The sequence below is a fragment of the Podarcis raffonei genome, chromosome 4 (assembly GCF_027172205.1).
Source record: "Podarcis raffonei isolate rPodRaf1 chromosome 4, rPodRaf1.pri, whole genome shotgun sequence".
In the NCBI taxonomy this organism is placed as follows: Eukaryota; Metazoa; Chordata; class Lepidosauria; order Squamata; family Lacertidae; genus Podarcis; species Podarcis raffonei.
The window spans coordinates 98,906,477-98,920,789 of NC_070605.1; the positions used below are offsets into that span (position 1 = coordinate 98,906,477).

Sequence of the window (14,313 nt, forward strand, 5' to 3'; positions counted from 1 at the left end):
CTATGCAACTTGTTGCCAGAATGCACCAGGTTTACTGAAGTCCGAATTGCCTGCCATACAGGACTAGCGAGTTGCATTTGACTTGATGGGTCCCAAGTTATGCGGACCTGCTTTGATGACAGTGTCAGTCATTTATCTTCTTGGTGAGATAGAAACAGACACTGGGTTTTCCCCCTGTTTAAAAACCAAATATTTAAAAAGTTCTTTTAGCATGGGCGTAGCCAGGATTTATGTTGGGGAGGGGCAAGGCACCCACTTGGCACCATCCTCTGGCTCTGTCTAGCAGATTCGGAATGAAATGTCTCAACAGCAGTTGTTTTGAATTACTTTCTTTTGACCCCAAGTGCTCAGAAAAATCTGTCAAAATCTTCAGTCATTTGAAAATAATGCAGTTAAATAAAAAAATATCACCAGGGAGTACCTTTCATGTGGTTAACATTTTGCAATATTACAAAGAACACACCTTTTTTATCTTATTTTTAAAAATATCTGAACCAAAGCAAGTTTTCTTGGATTTACTGAAATCCTTTTCAGCACTTCCATGGGATTGGTCAATTTGCGGAAGACACGACCACCTCTCAGTCGGGTTACCAGCTGCATTGATAGAATGCGCCACAACAATTTCAAATATTCTGATTATTTCTACTTTTAGTTTAGTTTTTTTATTTACAGTGGTACCTCAGGTTAAGAACTTAATTTGTTCTGGAGGTCTGTTCTTAACCTGAAACTGTTCTTAACCTGAGGTACCACTTTAGCTAATGGGGCCTCCCGCTGCCGCCGCTGCACAATTTCTGTTCTCATCCTGAAGCAAAGTTCTTAACCCGAGGTACTATTTCTGGGTTAGCGGAGTCTGTAACCTGAAGCATCTGTAATCCGAGGTACCACTGTACCCATGTGTAGCATTCCTTCAGCTACCTGCCTGCCCAAACTAGTACCTAGCAAACTGGTACCTTGAAGGGATGTCAACCCAAACCTGGCGTATTGAGCAAAAGCCAGGCCTTCCTCCCCGCTGCAGCAAAGAGGCAAATACGCTTTGGGACAAGGCAAAAAGGTGGCGAAAGCCTTGGAAACAAGAGCTAAATGTAAATGTGTTAAATGGCACATGAACTAGTTGGGCTCCGTTGATTTATTACTGGAAAAACTGTCAAAGGTTCTGGTTAGCTTGCATTAAGAAAAAGAAAAGGCACTAATGTGTTCGTAGCAGTCGGGGCAGAGGGGGGGGTGGTGGTTAAAGTATATCAGCTGTAAATTGGTGCAAAGCACTAAAAGGGACATTAGCCTCTAATCAGATTCCAACACTTCATTAAACCTGCCGGCTGGCTTTGAGAATGGTTCTTTTGTCTCCCATCTCTCTGCCCCCTCCTGGCCTTACTTTCAGGGGGAGGGGGCCCCTTAATCCATTTGGGCAAAACCACCTCCGGGATGCAGAATAGCAGGTTTGGCTCATCCTTCATTTTCTTACAGGCTATAAGCAGCCATTGGCAAGCCTGCACAGCTGGTGACCCACCAGGGGCACATCAGCCATGTGTACCAGCCTGTGGAGGCTCAATAAAACCTCCCAGTTTTGCTTCTTGCCTGTAAATGCAAAGAAGAAGAACTGAGGAGGGGGGAGCCAAGCCCCAGGTAGCCTATAATGTATAGCTGACGGGCTGCTTTTGGCTTGACAGATCCTAAGCTAGGCAGGTCTGGCTCCAGGGATATTTTATTGTAGAATCGGGCCCAGTCTTGCAGCGAATATCAGGGCTGGCTTTTCACAACTCAGAAAAGAGGGAACAATTTTAAATGAAAGGCTTTGAGTGTGGTTGAAATGAGAGCCTCGCTGTCCCCCCCCCCCTTTTGACTCCACCCTAGGCTAATGGCCAAGCCACAGATGCTGGATGACACCCTAGGATGTGAAATCTGGACCCAATAAGTAAACACAAACTTTTTCTAGGAAGAGGATTAATTCTGGAATGATTTCTTTCCATGCTTTGGGGCACCTTAGTTGAACACTCCTAATCACTTATAAGTTCACACAAACCCTACCTTCACCCGCCACTCCAATAGGAAATTAGCTAAACCCACATTTTCTTTGTGTTCCTTAGGGATGACTTTTCCTCCTAAAAGCAAGTAATGGCTTTTATTTGATTGGAATTTTTATGTGTGTGAAGAAGACCCAAAGCATCAACTTCTGCTCCCAGATATTCAGAATTCTGAAACAAGAAAGCTGAACCTTGCACCCTGTTTTTTAAATTTATTTTTTTGCAAATTGATAAATTTCCACACAGTCTCTTATTTGCATAATTTAGTTTGCAGAGCTCTGTTGGTGCAGCTGTGAAGGGCACTGAACTTCCATCCCCTATCACAGGAAATCAATTTCAGCCACTTTTATCACTTCTCAGACATTAAACCATGCCTTTTGGAGCACATCTTTGCAGCCATGATGGCTAGAAACTTGCTATTTAAAGAAAGAAAACCTGAGATGCTCAGGAAGCTGAACGATGTGCCCAACAGCACACTCTGTTCTTTCCTGTGGAATTATGACATAGTCATAGCTCTGGTTATGTAACTTGCAAGGACCTCAAAAAGTAAGCAGTGTTGATATTTTGGTAATATGTTCTAATTTATTTAAACTTACACAGTTGATGAATGCTTGACTTTCTTTCTTTTCTGTTTTAACTTCTGAGAAGTCTTGAATGGGTTAAGTGCCCTGGTTATTTCATGGCTTCTCCCTTCGCTCACCCTTGTTTTCCTTGTTCTCTTTAAAGGACACTAACACATTGGAAGCAGGATGCTTATGCTTGATGGGATGCCTGCAGTCAGAGTCAAAACAGAGCTGCTGGAATCGGAACAAGGCGTAAGTGCGAGTCTCTTTCATCACAATTTCATTTTTCTTTTTGCCTAGTCACGTTGTTGGTAAACCTTTACAGGATTTCCCTTTGCTCCTCTCCCTATTTTCAGAGGAGAGTTTGTTGCAAGGCTCCTACCCAAACAGTGTCAGCCGCAGACAGGCGACTTTTTTTTTTGTAAATTCCCTTCTCCTGGTCGACTCAGGTAACATCTATTTCCTCAGCACCTCCAATCCACTTGGCCAAGACTCCTCTGTTAGTCAGGAAGCTGCATCACGACACCCTATTTTTTTAAAAAAATAAATGTTTATTAAAATTTTACAAATCAAAAAATTCATCATTTCACATAGATCAATCCATTAGATAAAGCCCACAGAAAAAACAAAAAAGAAGAATACATAACAAAAAAGAAGAAGAAGAAAAAAGAAAAATCCACTTTTTAAATTACAAAATTCCATGTTCCTCTGTCCTGACCTCCTCACATCTCTCTTTTTTGTGTTCCTCTTTCTTCCGATCAAATTCAGCAAGTTCAAACCCTTATTCAAACCATACTTAAAATTATATTTTTCTAGTTATTATGTCCCAAATTTCCCTTATCTTAGCCCATTCCTCATCTTATATACTATGACATAATATTATTCTGTTCATAACCCCCTTCTCCTTTTTAAAATTCTTCTTTTCATTCACTTTTAACCAAATCCCACATGCCCTGTTACCTTCACTTCCCACATCATGTTAACACTCAAACATTTTGCAATGTTTTTGTAAATAGTCCTTAAACTTTTTCCAGTCCTGTTCCATCAGTTCTTCTCCCTGGTCACGGATTCTGCCGGTCATTTCTGCCATCTCCATGTAGTCGATCACTTGCATCTGCCACTCTTCCACGGTGGGTAGATCTTGTGTCTTCCATCACGACACCCTAAACCCTGGGTAGCCAGTGCAGTGCCTTCCAGTTGTTTTGGAGTCCAACTCCCATCATCCTCAGCGAGCAAAACTAATTGTCAGGTATGATGGAAGTTGAAGTTGAAAACATCCATAGCACACAGCAATGGTAATCCCTATGCCAAACCATTGGTTTTCAAACAGGGTGTAAGGAAAACCTTGAGCTCCTTTGCTGTGGTTCCTTGTGGAGAAGATCAGGGGTGGTGGACAAGATTTCACCACTTGCTTGCAGCTACTGATCATCCCTTTAAAAGGCAGTGGGGAACCTTCCCCAGGTATTGAAATTGAAATACTTTATTGTTACTTGTGCAACTTGTATACAGTGAGATTACAACAGCACCCCCCCACACTCAGCTCTCTTAGTCTTGTTTACTGATGCACACCCACCAAATCCGAAAGTCAGTTGCCCTGTTGTTATCTTTTCATTCAGCAGCCTAACAGCCCAAGGATAGAAGCTGTTCTTTACCCTGTTGGTGCGACTAATCATGCTTCTGTATCTTCTGCCTGAGGGCAGGAGAGCAAGAAAGTGCCGGCCAGGGTGTGAATCATCTCTGAGAATTTTCCTCACTCTCCTGAGGCAACGTTCTTCCGCTATTTCATCCAGTGGATTCACAGGACAGCCCATAATAGCTTGTGCTGTATTCACCACCCTCTGTAGGCACTTCCTATCAGTTGATGTCAAACCACCATACCACACTGTGATGCAGTATGAAAGGACACTTTCTATTGTGGACCATTAGAAGGAGATCATCAAATGTTGATTGATATCGTTCTTTCGCAATACTCTGAGGAGATGGAGTCTCTGTTGGGCTTTCTTAACCACCTGGGGTGTATTGATTTTCCAAGTAAGGCCTTCACTGAGATAAACTCCTAGGATAAACACCCTTGCCTGGGCTCTGCATATCATTGGACTGTTAATAATGCCTCTTGGAGGATAGACAAGAAGGTGTGGGTGGGTGGGTGTACATGTGTGGAAATCTTTTTCCAGCTGGAATGGGTCCTGCTGCAAAATGGAAGACTCCATTCTACCAATCTTCCCACTTTTGCTTCTGGTCCCACCTGCTGCTGAAGAGCATTCCACAAGGAGATGCAACCCTGAAGCTGATGCAGATTCCCCAGCCCTACTTTACAATGGGCAGCCGGCTGGTAGCATTGAGTGTTCCCAAAGGTACACCGTCAGTTCGTGTGGAGCAACGTGGGGCCCTGTCTCCCCAGCACCTTTGTGGGACGCGAGTGGGAGCAGGCCCACGTCTTGCCAAGTGATTTGGTAGAACACTGTGCCTGGACGTGTTTCCTTATATCTGTATAATCAAAGAAGCTCAGTGCATGACTGTTTGTTTTGTTTTTCATAGAACTGTAGAGTTGGAAAGGACCAAGGGGGTCATCAAGTCCAATACCCAAATTGCAGGAATTTTTTTGCCCAACACTCGAACCCTCAACACTGAGATTAAAATTCTCGTGCTCTACTGACTAAGAGGACTAGAAAATCCCTGAAGGTTCTAGGCCATGACAGACCCTTCCCAGTAGCTCTAATCCCACGGGTTGAAGGCGAGCCCAATTGTCCCCATCCTGAACATTTTAAAAAGGTCCAGGCCATCAGGATAAAAAGTTCTGGTCCACCACTCAGACATGAATCCCTGCATTCACCTGTTCCTTAGCGCTTTAATGGAGGCAGTCTGCTTCACTCTATTGCATGGGCAGAACCAGTCCCCCAATTCTGTATCATCCTTTACGGTTCTTGTCCCACCCCCATGGTTACTGGGTGACTGGGTGAGTATGCGAGACACGCCAGCTCCTCTTTGAATTTGGAATGAGTTCCTATCAGTTACAGCCCCTGGCCCTCTGAGCTCTAACTAGGTTTAGCGAGAGAACGAAGCCACGACTATCTGTGCAGTGGAAGGAAAGGTAATCGTAGTACTAATGATTATTATGATGGCAGCATAAAGCCTCTGTGAGGGAGGCTCAGAGTCTTTCCATCAGTGCAAGCATGACTTAGTTCAGTGATTTTATGTGTTAAGACTGCCTCTCCGCCAGAGAGATCTAGGCAGGATCTAGAAAATAGTTGTGCTGCTATGTTGCTTCAGAACAATTCCATTTATTCACATGGAGTAGCTAAGCTGGGGTTTCTCAATAGGTGGCCAGAATCTATAGAAACGGGGGGCGGCAGGTAGATAGCGATGAAATTAAAACTTGAATCTGATGCTTGCCAGAGAACCTCTAACTGTTGAATGGAGGTAGCTGAAGGGAGATCCTTTTATGTTTGGCCATGCAACTTGTGCATCATAAGAACCTAAGAGCCCTGCAGAATCAGACCAAAGGTCCATCTACTGCAGCATCCTGTCCTTGCGCCAGAGGCCCCAAAATAGGGATGCCTGCTTCATCAGATGTGGCAAGTTCCCTTTCAGGTTGTTAGGGGCAAGTGCCACCAGTAGTTTATGGAAGAAGCAGCACCAGTTGGTTGGTGGCGCTTCTTCACAACATCCAAAGCTTCAAGAAGTAGAGAGCCGAGTTTTTTAGGGGCTAAACAAGCCGCTGTGTGGCTTTATTGAAAATGTGCTGGCCACATGCTTTGTAGCTGCTGTCTAATGCACCTAGATGTTACCATAGTGGCAAAAAGTGAATAGGTTTGCCCCCAAATGATCATCTCTCCGCCTGCACTTTCTGCCTTAGTAACTTAATGCACTGCGCCATGTATCCCAGTGTTGTGAGTGGAGATAGCTGCACCGAAGCCTTGTGTGAATAAAAATGTATAATGAAATGATGGGATAGCTCTCATCCCTTTTTGTACACCTCTTGTTCCACAACCCTGCAGCAAAGCTTGTTGTTGCAAACTCTGTATTGTGCTTTGTCAAGTAAAAATGAGAATATGTCTCCTGTGGCAGATAAAAGTGGTAAATAATCTTGTTTGTATGTTAAACTTTTCAATTTTCTCTTGAGTTCTTCTTTGTTAGGCTTTTAAGCATTGTTTTTATATATATATATATATATATATATATATATATATATATATATATATATATATTCTTTTTAGGTGCCTTTTGTAAACTGTGTTGCTTTTCTCATTCCTGCCGGGAAGGACTGAAAGACTGATATTCCTTTTAAGCATTATTGGCGTTTTTGTTACCGCCTTTGTGGAGATGATTGCTCACATAAGTTATCTTTCAGACCTCTCTCCCTCTACCAGATTTTGTCGTCTTTATTTCATGCTTGAAGGAGAAGTTGTTAAGCTGTTATTTAGAGATGCCGGCATTCCATTTGTGATGCTCTGTGCCTTGTTACTACCACAGAATGCCATTATTACACATGTCTTGGGGCCCAGCAGTTTGCAGCGAGAAGGAATTTGTGGATAAATGGCAGTTTCATGCTTTGTTAGTGGGGAGCATGAATTAGGCACACCTGCAGCAATCCTGCAGCAGAACCAGGCCCTTGCGTTCACATGTAGAACTGTCATTAGGACTTTGTGAAGTCACTGGGCGTGCCAAATGTCATGCGGTATTAGCAATCTCATCCACACTGAGCCTCCAGGCACCTTGGAAAGAGCTTGAGGCAGCCTGAGAATTTATCCAAGCTGTGCTGGACATCACACATTACCTTCTGGACCAGAAATTGGCATCTCCCGGGTGCAATTTAGAAATAAGTTTGGTCCCTGAGAGATCTCAGGAATCCAGGCTGAATTTTGGTAAGGAGGGGAAGAAACAATGCCCTCCCTAAAGTTTTAGCACTTAAAGACTCAGGCCGAATGTGCGCTGAAAAATATTGGTAGCGTGGGTTACTGTACGTGAAGAACAGTACACCTCCCTGATTGCACAGAAAGGAAGCAAGCATCCCATTCAGAATAGCAATTGTGGGTGTTGGGAGTGAAACAAAACAAGCAAGCAACCCCCAGTTGCGATGTGACTTCTCCCTAAGAATCCTGGGAATTGTAGTTTGCCTGGGGCAGCGGTTCTCAACCTGTGGGTCCCCAGATGTTGTTGGACTACAACTCCCATCATCCCTGAGCTCTGGCCTTGCTAGCTAGGGTTGATGGGAGTTGTAGTTCAACAACATCTGGGGACCCACAGGTTGAGAGAGGCTGGCCTAATACGTGTCTGTAGCTTCTTTATTTTACTGTGCTCATTGCAGATAATCAGTAGTGTGAAAATTACAGATAAAAAACCCCCTCTGCTCAGTGACATTCAAAATAAGTATCTCTCAACCCTGAAGTGATTGGGTGATAATCATTAGATACACAATGCCTTGATGTTAAATGCAGCATCACAGTTCTGGTGGAATAGTGACCTGGAAGGCAGGTGAAGCAAATATTTTCTATGGTAATCCATAAGTCATTTAATAAAATGTATTTTCTAGACCAAATTAAACTGTGCCACTTGAAGTTGTATTATTGTCACTCTAGTAGGAACAGCAGACACCATCAGAATTGGGACTCGGTGCATAGAAGGGGAGGCCAGTCCTCGCCATCTCTGCCAAAAATTGAAAATAGAATTTGCCTCCTTCGCCTTGGGCTAATAACAGCTTCAGGGGAGCGAAGCCACTTTTGATGTTGATATACCCATTTGACAGGGGAATGGATTGTTCCATTGGGATGCAGTTCTCAGACAACCAGCCTTGGAGTACAGTGGTACATCGGGTTACGTACGCTTCAGGTTACATACGCTTCAGGTTACAGACTCCACTAACCGAGAAATAGTACCTCGGGTTAAGAACTTTGCTTCAGGATGAGAACAGAAATTGTGCAGTGGCGCAGCAGCAGCAGCAGGAGGAGGCCCCATTAGCTAAAGTGGTGCTTCAGGTTAAGAACAGTTTCAGGTTAAGAAAGGACCTGCAGAATGAATTAAGTACGTAACCAGAGGTACCACTGTACCTCCGTTGCCTTTGTTGGGGCTACTGGAATTTACTGAGACTAGTGGGAGAATTGCAATGGGACCAGAACAAAATAGCACAGACCAGGAGGTTACCCCTGAGGATAAGAAACCCTAGTCAAGTTCCCACATGTCACCGTGTAATTTGCAGCGAAGAAAATGTGCAGCTTCATGGTATGGCAGGGTAGTTAACATGGTACACTCTAGGTATATAAAAAAAGGTAAAGGACCCCTGGGCGGTTAAATCCAGTCAAAGGCTACTAGGGCAGGGGTAGGCAACCTAAGGCCCAGGGGCCGGATCCGGCCCAATCGCCTTCTCAATCCGGCCTGCGGATGGTCCGGGAATCAGTGTGTTTTTACATGAGTAGAATGTGTCCTTTTATTTAAAATGCATCTCTGGGTTATTTGTGGGGCATAGGAATTCGTTCTCCCCCCCACACACACAATATAGTACGGCCCACCACATGGTCTGAGAGATGGTGGACCAACCCATGGCTGAAAAAGGTTGCTGACCCCTGAACTAGGTGGTGCGGTGCTCATCTCGCTTTCAGGCAGAGGGAGCCAGTGTTTGTCTGCAGACAGCTTTCCAGGTCATGTGGCCAGCTTGTTTCTGGCACAGTGGAACACTGTGACGGAAACCAGAGCCCACGGATACGCTGCTTACCTTCCCACTACAGTGGTATCTGTGTATCTACTTGCACTTGCATGCTTTCAAACTGCTAGGTTGGCAGGAGCTGGGACAGAGCAACGGGAGCTCACCCCATTGCGGGGATTCGAACCACTGCCCTGCTGATCAGCAAGCCCAAGAGGCTCATTGGTTTAGACCACAGTGCCACCCGTTTCCTTTGTTACTCTCTGTGTGTTGTTGGGCTACACTCCCCATCATCCCAGAACATAGATGATCCTGGCAGGGGCTGATGGGCATTATTGTGCATGGAAGACATCTTGTTGGCTGTTCCTGTGCTGTTTCCCATGTACTCCCCAGCCAATAATGCAGAGCAGGCGTGGGAAAACCCACAACGTGATGATGTAACGCCACACTTTTATATAACAGGAAAAGGAGGGGGAACCTGACGCTGCGTTTCAGTGTTGCATTATATTCCTTTGATGGACGTCGCACCTAGCTCCCTTCTGATATCATCAAAATACCACAGTCCTTGGATGCACGGTCATTTTGGGTTGTACAAGACTTCTAAATTGCAAATGACAACATTCTAGAGATAATATTTCACGTGGAATTCTACATATATCTCGCACACGGGATTGCCTGATTTAATATGGCACTATTTCGGAGAGCTACAATGTGTGTCTGAGGTTTGAGAATTAATAATATCTCATATAAACACACTGCTGAAGCTAGCGTAGGACAGGAAAACCCCAAAGCAGCAATGAGAGAAAGAGAAATAGGAAATATATTTGTCCCTCCTGGTTGGCTGCAGCTGGCATTTCGCTAGCAAGTGAAACTGTGGACTAAAAACAGAACCTTGAAGATATATGTTAATCTCCAGGCTTTAAAATAAATAATTCAGAGCTTGCTTCGGTGAAACCTGAGGTGTAATATTTCTGTGCTTCTGTACAAGCCGTTGAAACCTACGTTGGGAACAACATAATCTAGTTTGAAGAATTAGATGAACTTGGAAGTATCACATAACCATAAATAGCAAGTGTTTTCTCCCTGTGGTCAATAGCTTTCCACTGAAAGGCTCAGAAACCACTCAACCAATTTGCATCAACGAAGTGTCATTCAAAAGCCTGTAATGAGTAGGCAGTTTAATTTTACAAAAATTGCTCATGGACCATGGGAATTTCAATTCAAAAAACATTCCGGTAGTTTCTCTCTCTCCTCTCCTTGTTTTGCTTTTATTTATTTCAGTTAAACATATATTCCTTCTCTCTGTGGATTATCATGGTGGCCAAATAATAATAATAATAATAATAATAATAATAATAATAATAATTTATTATTTATTATTTATACCCCGCCCATCTGGCTGGGCTTCCCCAGCCACTCTGGGCGGATTCCAACAAAATATTAAAGGTAAAATAATAATGATTACATGTTAAAAGTGAGCTGAGCAACAGATATGATGACCAGTCAAATCAAATTAAAGCACCTATCAAAACAATATTTTTAACAGGTGGCAAAAAAAACATTAAGGTGGGTCCCAGGCAAATCTTCCAGGGCAGATGATAGAATAAACCCTTGCCTGCCTTGCAACCAAACTTACCCCCAATATAGGAGCGCCTCCTCCACTGATGTGAATGGATGGGCAGGCTCATATAGGAGGCGCCTCAGTTGCTAGTTCAAGGCCCCTGTGACATCAGAGCAGCTACACCAATGGCAAGCGTGTTGGAAGTTTGGATGCAACACAGCTTGCAAAGTACCTTTAACCTCTCAAGCTGACCTCTCTTCCTCTTTGATTTTAGACTGATATTGTCAGGTTGCATCCTGTTTTACAACTTCATATATTATTTTTATTAAATTTTCTGTTTTACAATTTAAAATACTCATTTTACATCCTTAAGATATCAATGACTTCCCTTCTTCTCTTTCCATGGTTCATTTAACATATCATAAATCCCTGCATGTTTTACAAAAACTATGCCATTCAGTATTTCATTATTGAATCCATCAAAACTTATTTACACTGTTGAATTTATCTTAATGTGCCAGCATTTTCAGCTGTACACAGTTATTTCCCATATATTCAATAAACATTTTCCAGTCTTCCCTAAACGTATGTTTTTCTGTTCTCTTATTCTATACGTTAAGTCTGCAAGCTGCGCATGTTTTGTCAATTTAAGTTGCCATTCTTGTTTAGTTGGGACCTCGCTCGTTTTCCATTTTTGGGCTAACAAAACACGGGTTTTGACACCTGGGAATTTCAGTCTGAATTATCCCCAACAGAAAGGGCTCTATTTTTTGGGGGGGGAGAGTACTTTTAAACATTTTTTTCAATTCATTATGGATTATTTCCCAATACACATTTACCCTTTTACAAGTCCACCACATATGAAGAACGTTTCCTGCTGCTCCTCAACACTTCTTTCTTAGAGCTCAGTATGAGAGGTCACATTGGAGCTATCCTCTGAAAGAACAGTTAGACTAGAACCTTGGGTTACAGACGCTTCAGTTTGTGTTTTTTTGGGTTATGGACAGCCGAAACCTGGAAGTACCGGAATGCGTTGCTTCCGGGTTTCGGATATCGCGCATGCGCAGAAGCGCTAAATCGTGCTTTGCGCATAAGCGCCGAATCGCAACCCTCGCGTGCACAGATTCGCCGCTGCAGGTTGCAAATGTGCATCCCGCACAGATCATGTTCGCAACCCAAGCGTCCACTGTACTTCAAATATTTTGTGTATTAGGGCCTACTCCACCTTTGGTTCAAAAATTGCTTTGCAGAGGTAACTACCATAGGTAAAGGTAAAGGGACCCCTGACCATTAGGTCCAGTTGTGGCCGACTCTGGGGTTGCAGCGCTCATCTCGCTTTACTGGCCAAGGAAGCCGGTGTACAGCTTCCGGGTCATGTGGCTGGCAGGACTAAGCCGCTTCTGGCGAACCAGAGCAGCGCACGGAAACGCCATTTACCTTCCCGCCAGAGTGGTACCTATTTATCTACTTGCACTTTGACGTGCTTTCGAACTGCTAGGTTGGCAGGAGCAGGGACCGAGCAACGCAACTCACCCCATCGTGGGGATTCGAACCACCGACCTTCTGATCGGCAAGCCCTATGCTCTGTTTAACCTACAGCACCTCCCGCGTCCTGGTAACTACCATAGAGTTATCAAAATCGTCAAAAGTAGGGGGTCCGTGGCTTGGCTTTTGAAAAATAGGGGGTCCTCGGTAACTAGCTAATTGCGAAACACTGACCTAAAAGTTGGCCCTTAAAACAAGATTTACTTTCCATATGCTGCTCCCTCTGCATATGAAAGGGTTTCAATAGGTAACTGACACAGGTAAGCCCAATAGACACCGCCGCATGCAAAACTGATTGGTCACAGAATTGTGGAGTTGGAAAGGAGCACGAGGGTCATCTTGTCCACCCCCTTGCAATGTAGAAATCTTTTGCCCAATGTGGGTCTCGAACCCACAGACTTGAGCTGAAGAGTATCATCCTCTACTTACTGATGGTGAAACTGGGCAAGAAGAGAGTTCTGAAGGAGAGAAGATTGCCAAGAGGGGCATGGTCAAAGGATGAGGAAGAAAGTGCAAGATTGTCAAGGGAAGTTCATAGGACACCGGGGGACACTCGCAGCCCATGAACTGTGCACATTCCGGTGTATATAATACTAGCAAATTATTGCGAAACTTTGAGCATGTGGTAAACATGTTGCTTTAAGGACGTATCTGTTTTTACTGCTCATTTAAAGAAGGCACGTGGGAAATGCCCTAGATAAATTTTGCTAGTCTTACTGACACTCGTGGGGCTGCCTTCAAAAATCCTGAAACATTTTGCCTCCGGGAGAATGTCTGTATTTGCATCAAATCTTGAGCTCTATTCACTCCTTGACCCTGGTGCAATTAACAACTGCATGAGGGGGGAGACGGAGGGTCTTGATGGCCCCACCCCTGCCATCTCCACCCCACTGCCCATGTGTTGGTGGTCTTCTGAAAGGCACCTCTCAACAAGTGTTCTCTCCCTGTGATTTAGAACCTTGCATAGAAATTGCACAGGGAAGACTGCATGCGGTTTATGTACACAGAAACTAGATTCACCTCCCTAAAACGCTGCATTTACACTATAAAAGCCTAGTTCTGCCTACATGACCTTTGTGAAGAAAGGAATGTGGAATGAAGACAAACAATAGTTCTTTCTTAGCAGATGTGCAAAAACCCAGACACTGCAGAGCTACATTGGCATATGGGGCTTCTTACAGGTGGCCCATTTGATTAATATATATATTTTTAATGCAGGTCTGCCACTACTAATACCACGTCTTGCCATTTGTGAACTTTTGTTTTTAAAAACCAAAACCCACTGTCTACTTCCCCTCCTCTCTACCACTAAAAGCATATACAGTGGTACCTTGGGTTAAGAACTTAATTCGTTCTGGAGGTCCGTTCTTAACCTGAAACTGTTCTTAACCTGAGGTACCACTTTAGCTAATGGGGCCTCCTGCTGCTGCTATGCGATTTCTGTTCTCATCCTGAAGCAAAGTTCTTAACCTGAGGGACTATTTCTGGGTTAGCGGAGTCTGTAACCTGAAGCGTCTGTAACCCGAGGTACCACTGTACATGATGCCCTTTTAAAAAAATTTTAGAAAATGATGGTGAACAAGTAACTCAGCGAGGCAGGAAGTATGGTTGGAACTGATAAGAATTCAAAGCAGCGGGACTGAAAGTGACAAATATTACACTTTCCTTCCCACCTACGGCTGATGCAGACGTAATATTACCAATTGCTTAATCATGAGCTAAGCAATTGAAAGTGGGTTGTGGGGTTGCATGCTTCCTCTTCCTTCTGGGGTGAGAATTCCCCTCCCTCGAGTTTCATATTGGTTAATTATTCCAGCAGTAGCAAGATAGCCAGCTGGCTTTGAAGTGGCTTCAGATGCCAGGTTCAATAGGATCTGCCCCAGCTGCAGCCAAACATGTGTCTCCCATATCAGTCTCTACAGCCAGAGCAGGCGCTGTATCTCCCCAACAGTTTGACTTTGCTCCCTGAAGGCACACTCTTCCCAG

At 44.0% G+C, this 14,313-nt stretch overlaps 1 protein-coding gene across 3 annotated transcripts in view; it reads left to right on the forward strand.

The window, feature by feature from the left end:
* Positions 1–14,313, forward strand: part of KLF12 (KLF transcription factor 12) — a 225,108-nt gene that overhangs the window by 86,967 nt on the left and 123,828 nt on the right. For all 3 annotated transcript variants that reach the window (XM_053384669.1, XM_053384671.1, XM_053384670.1), the window contains exon 2: positions 2,748–2,836. In XM_053384669.1, coding sequence (XP_053240644.1) covers positions 2,771–2,836 — 66 coding nt within the window. In that variant the 5' untranslated portion in view covers positions 2,748–2,770. The remainder of the gene's footprint in view (positions 1–2,747; positions 2,837–14,313) is intronic.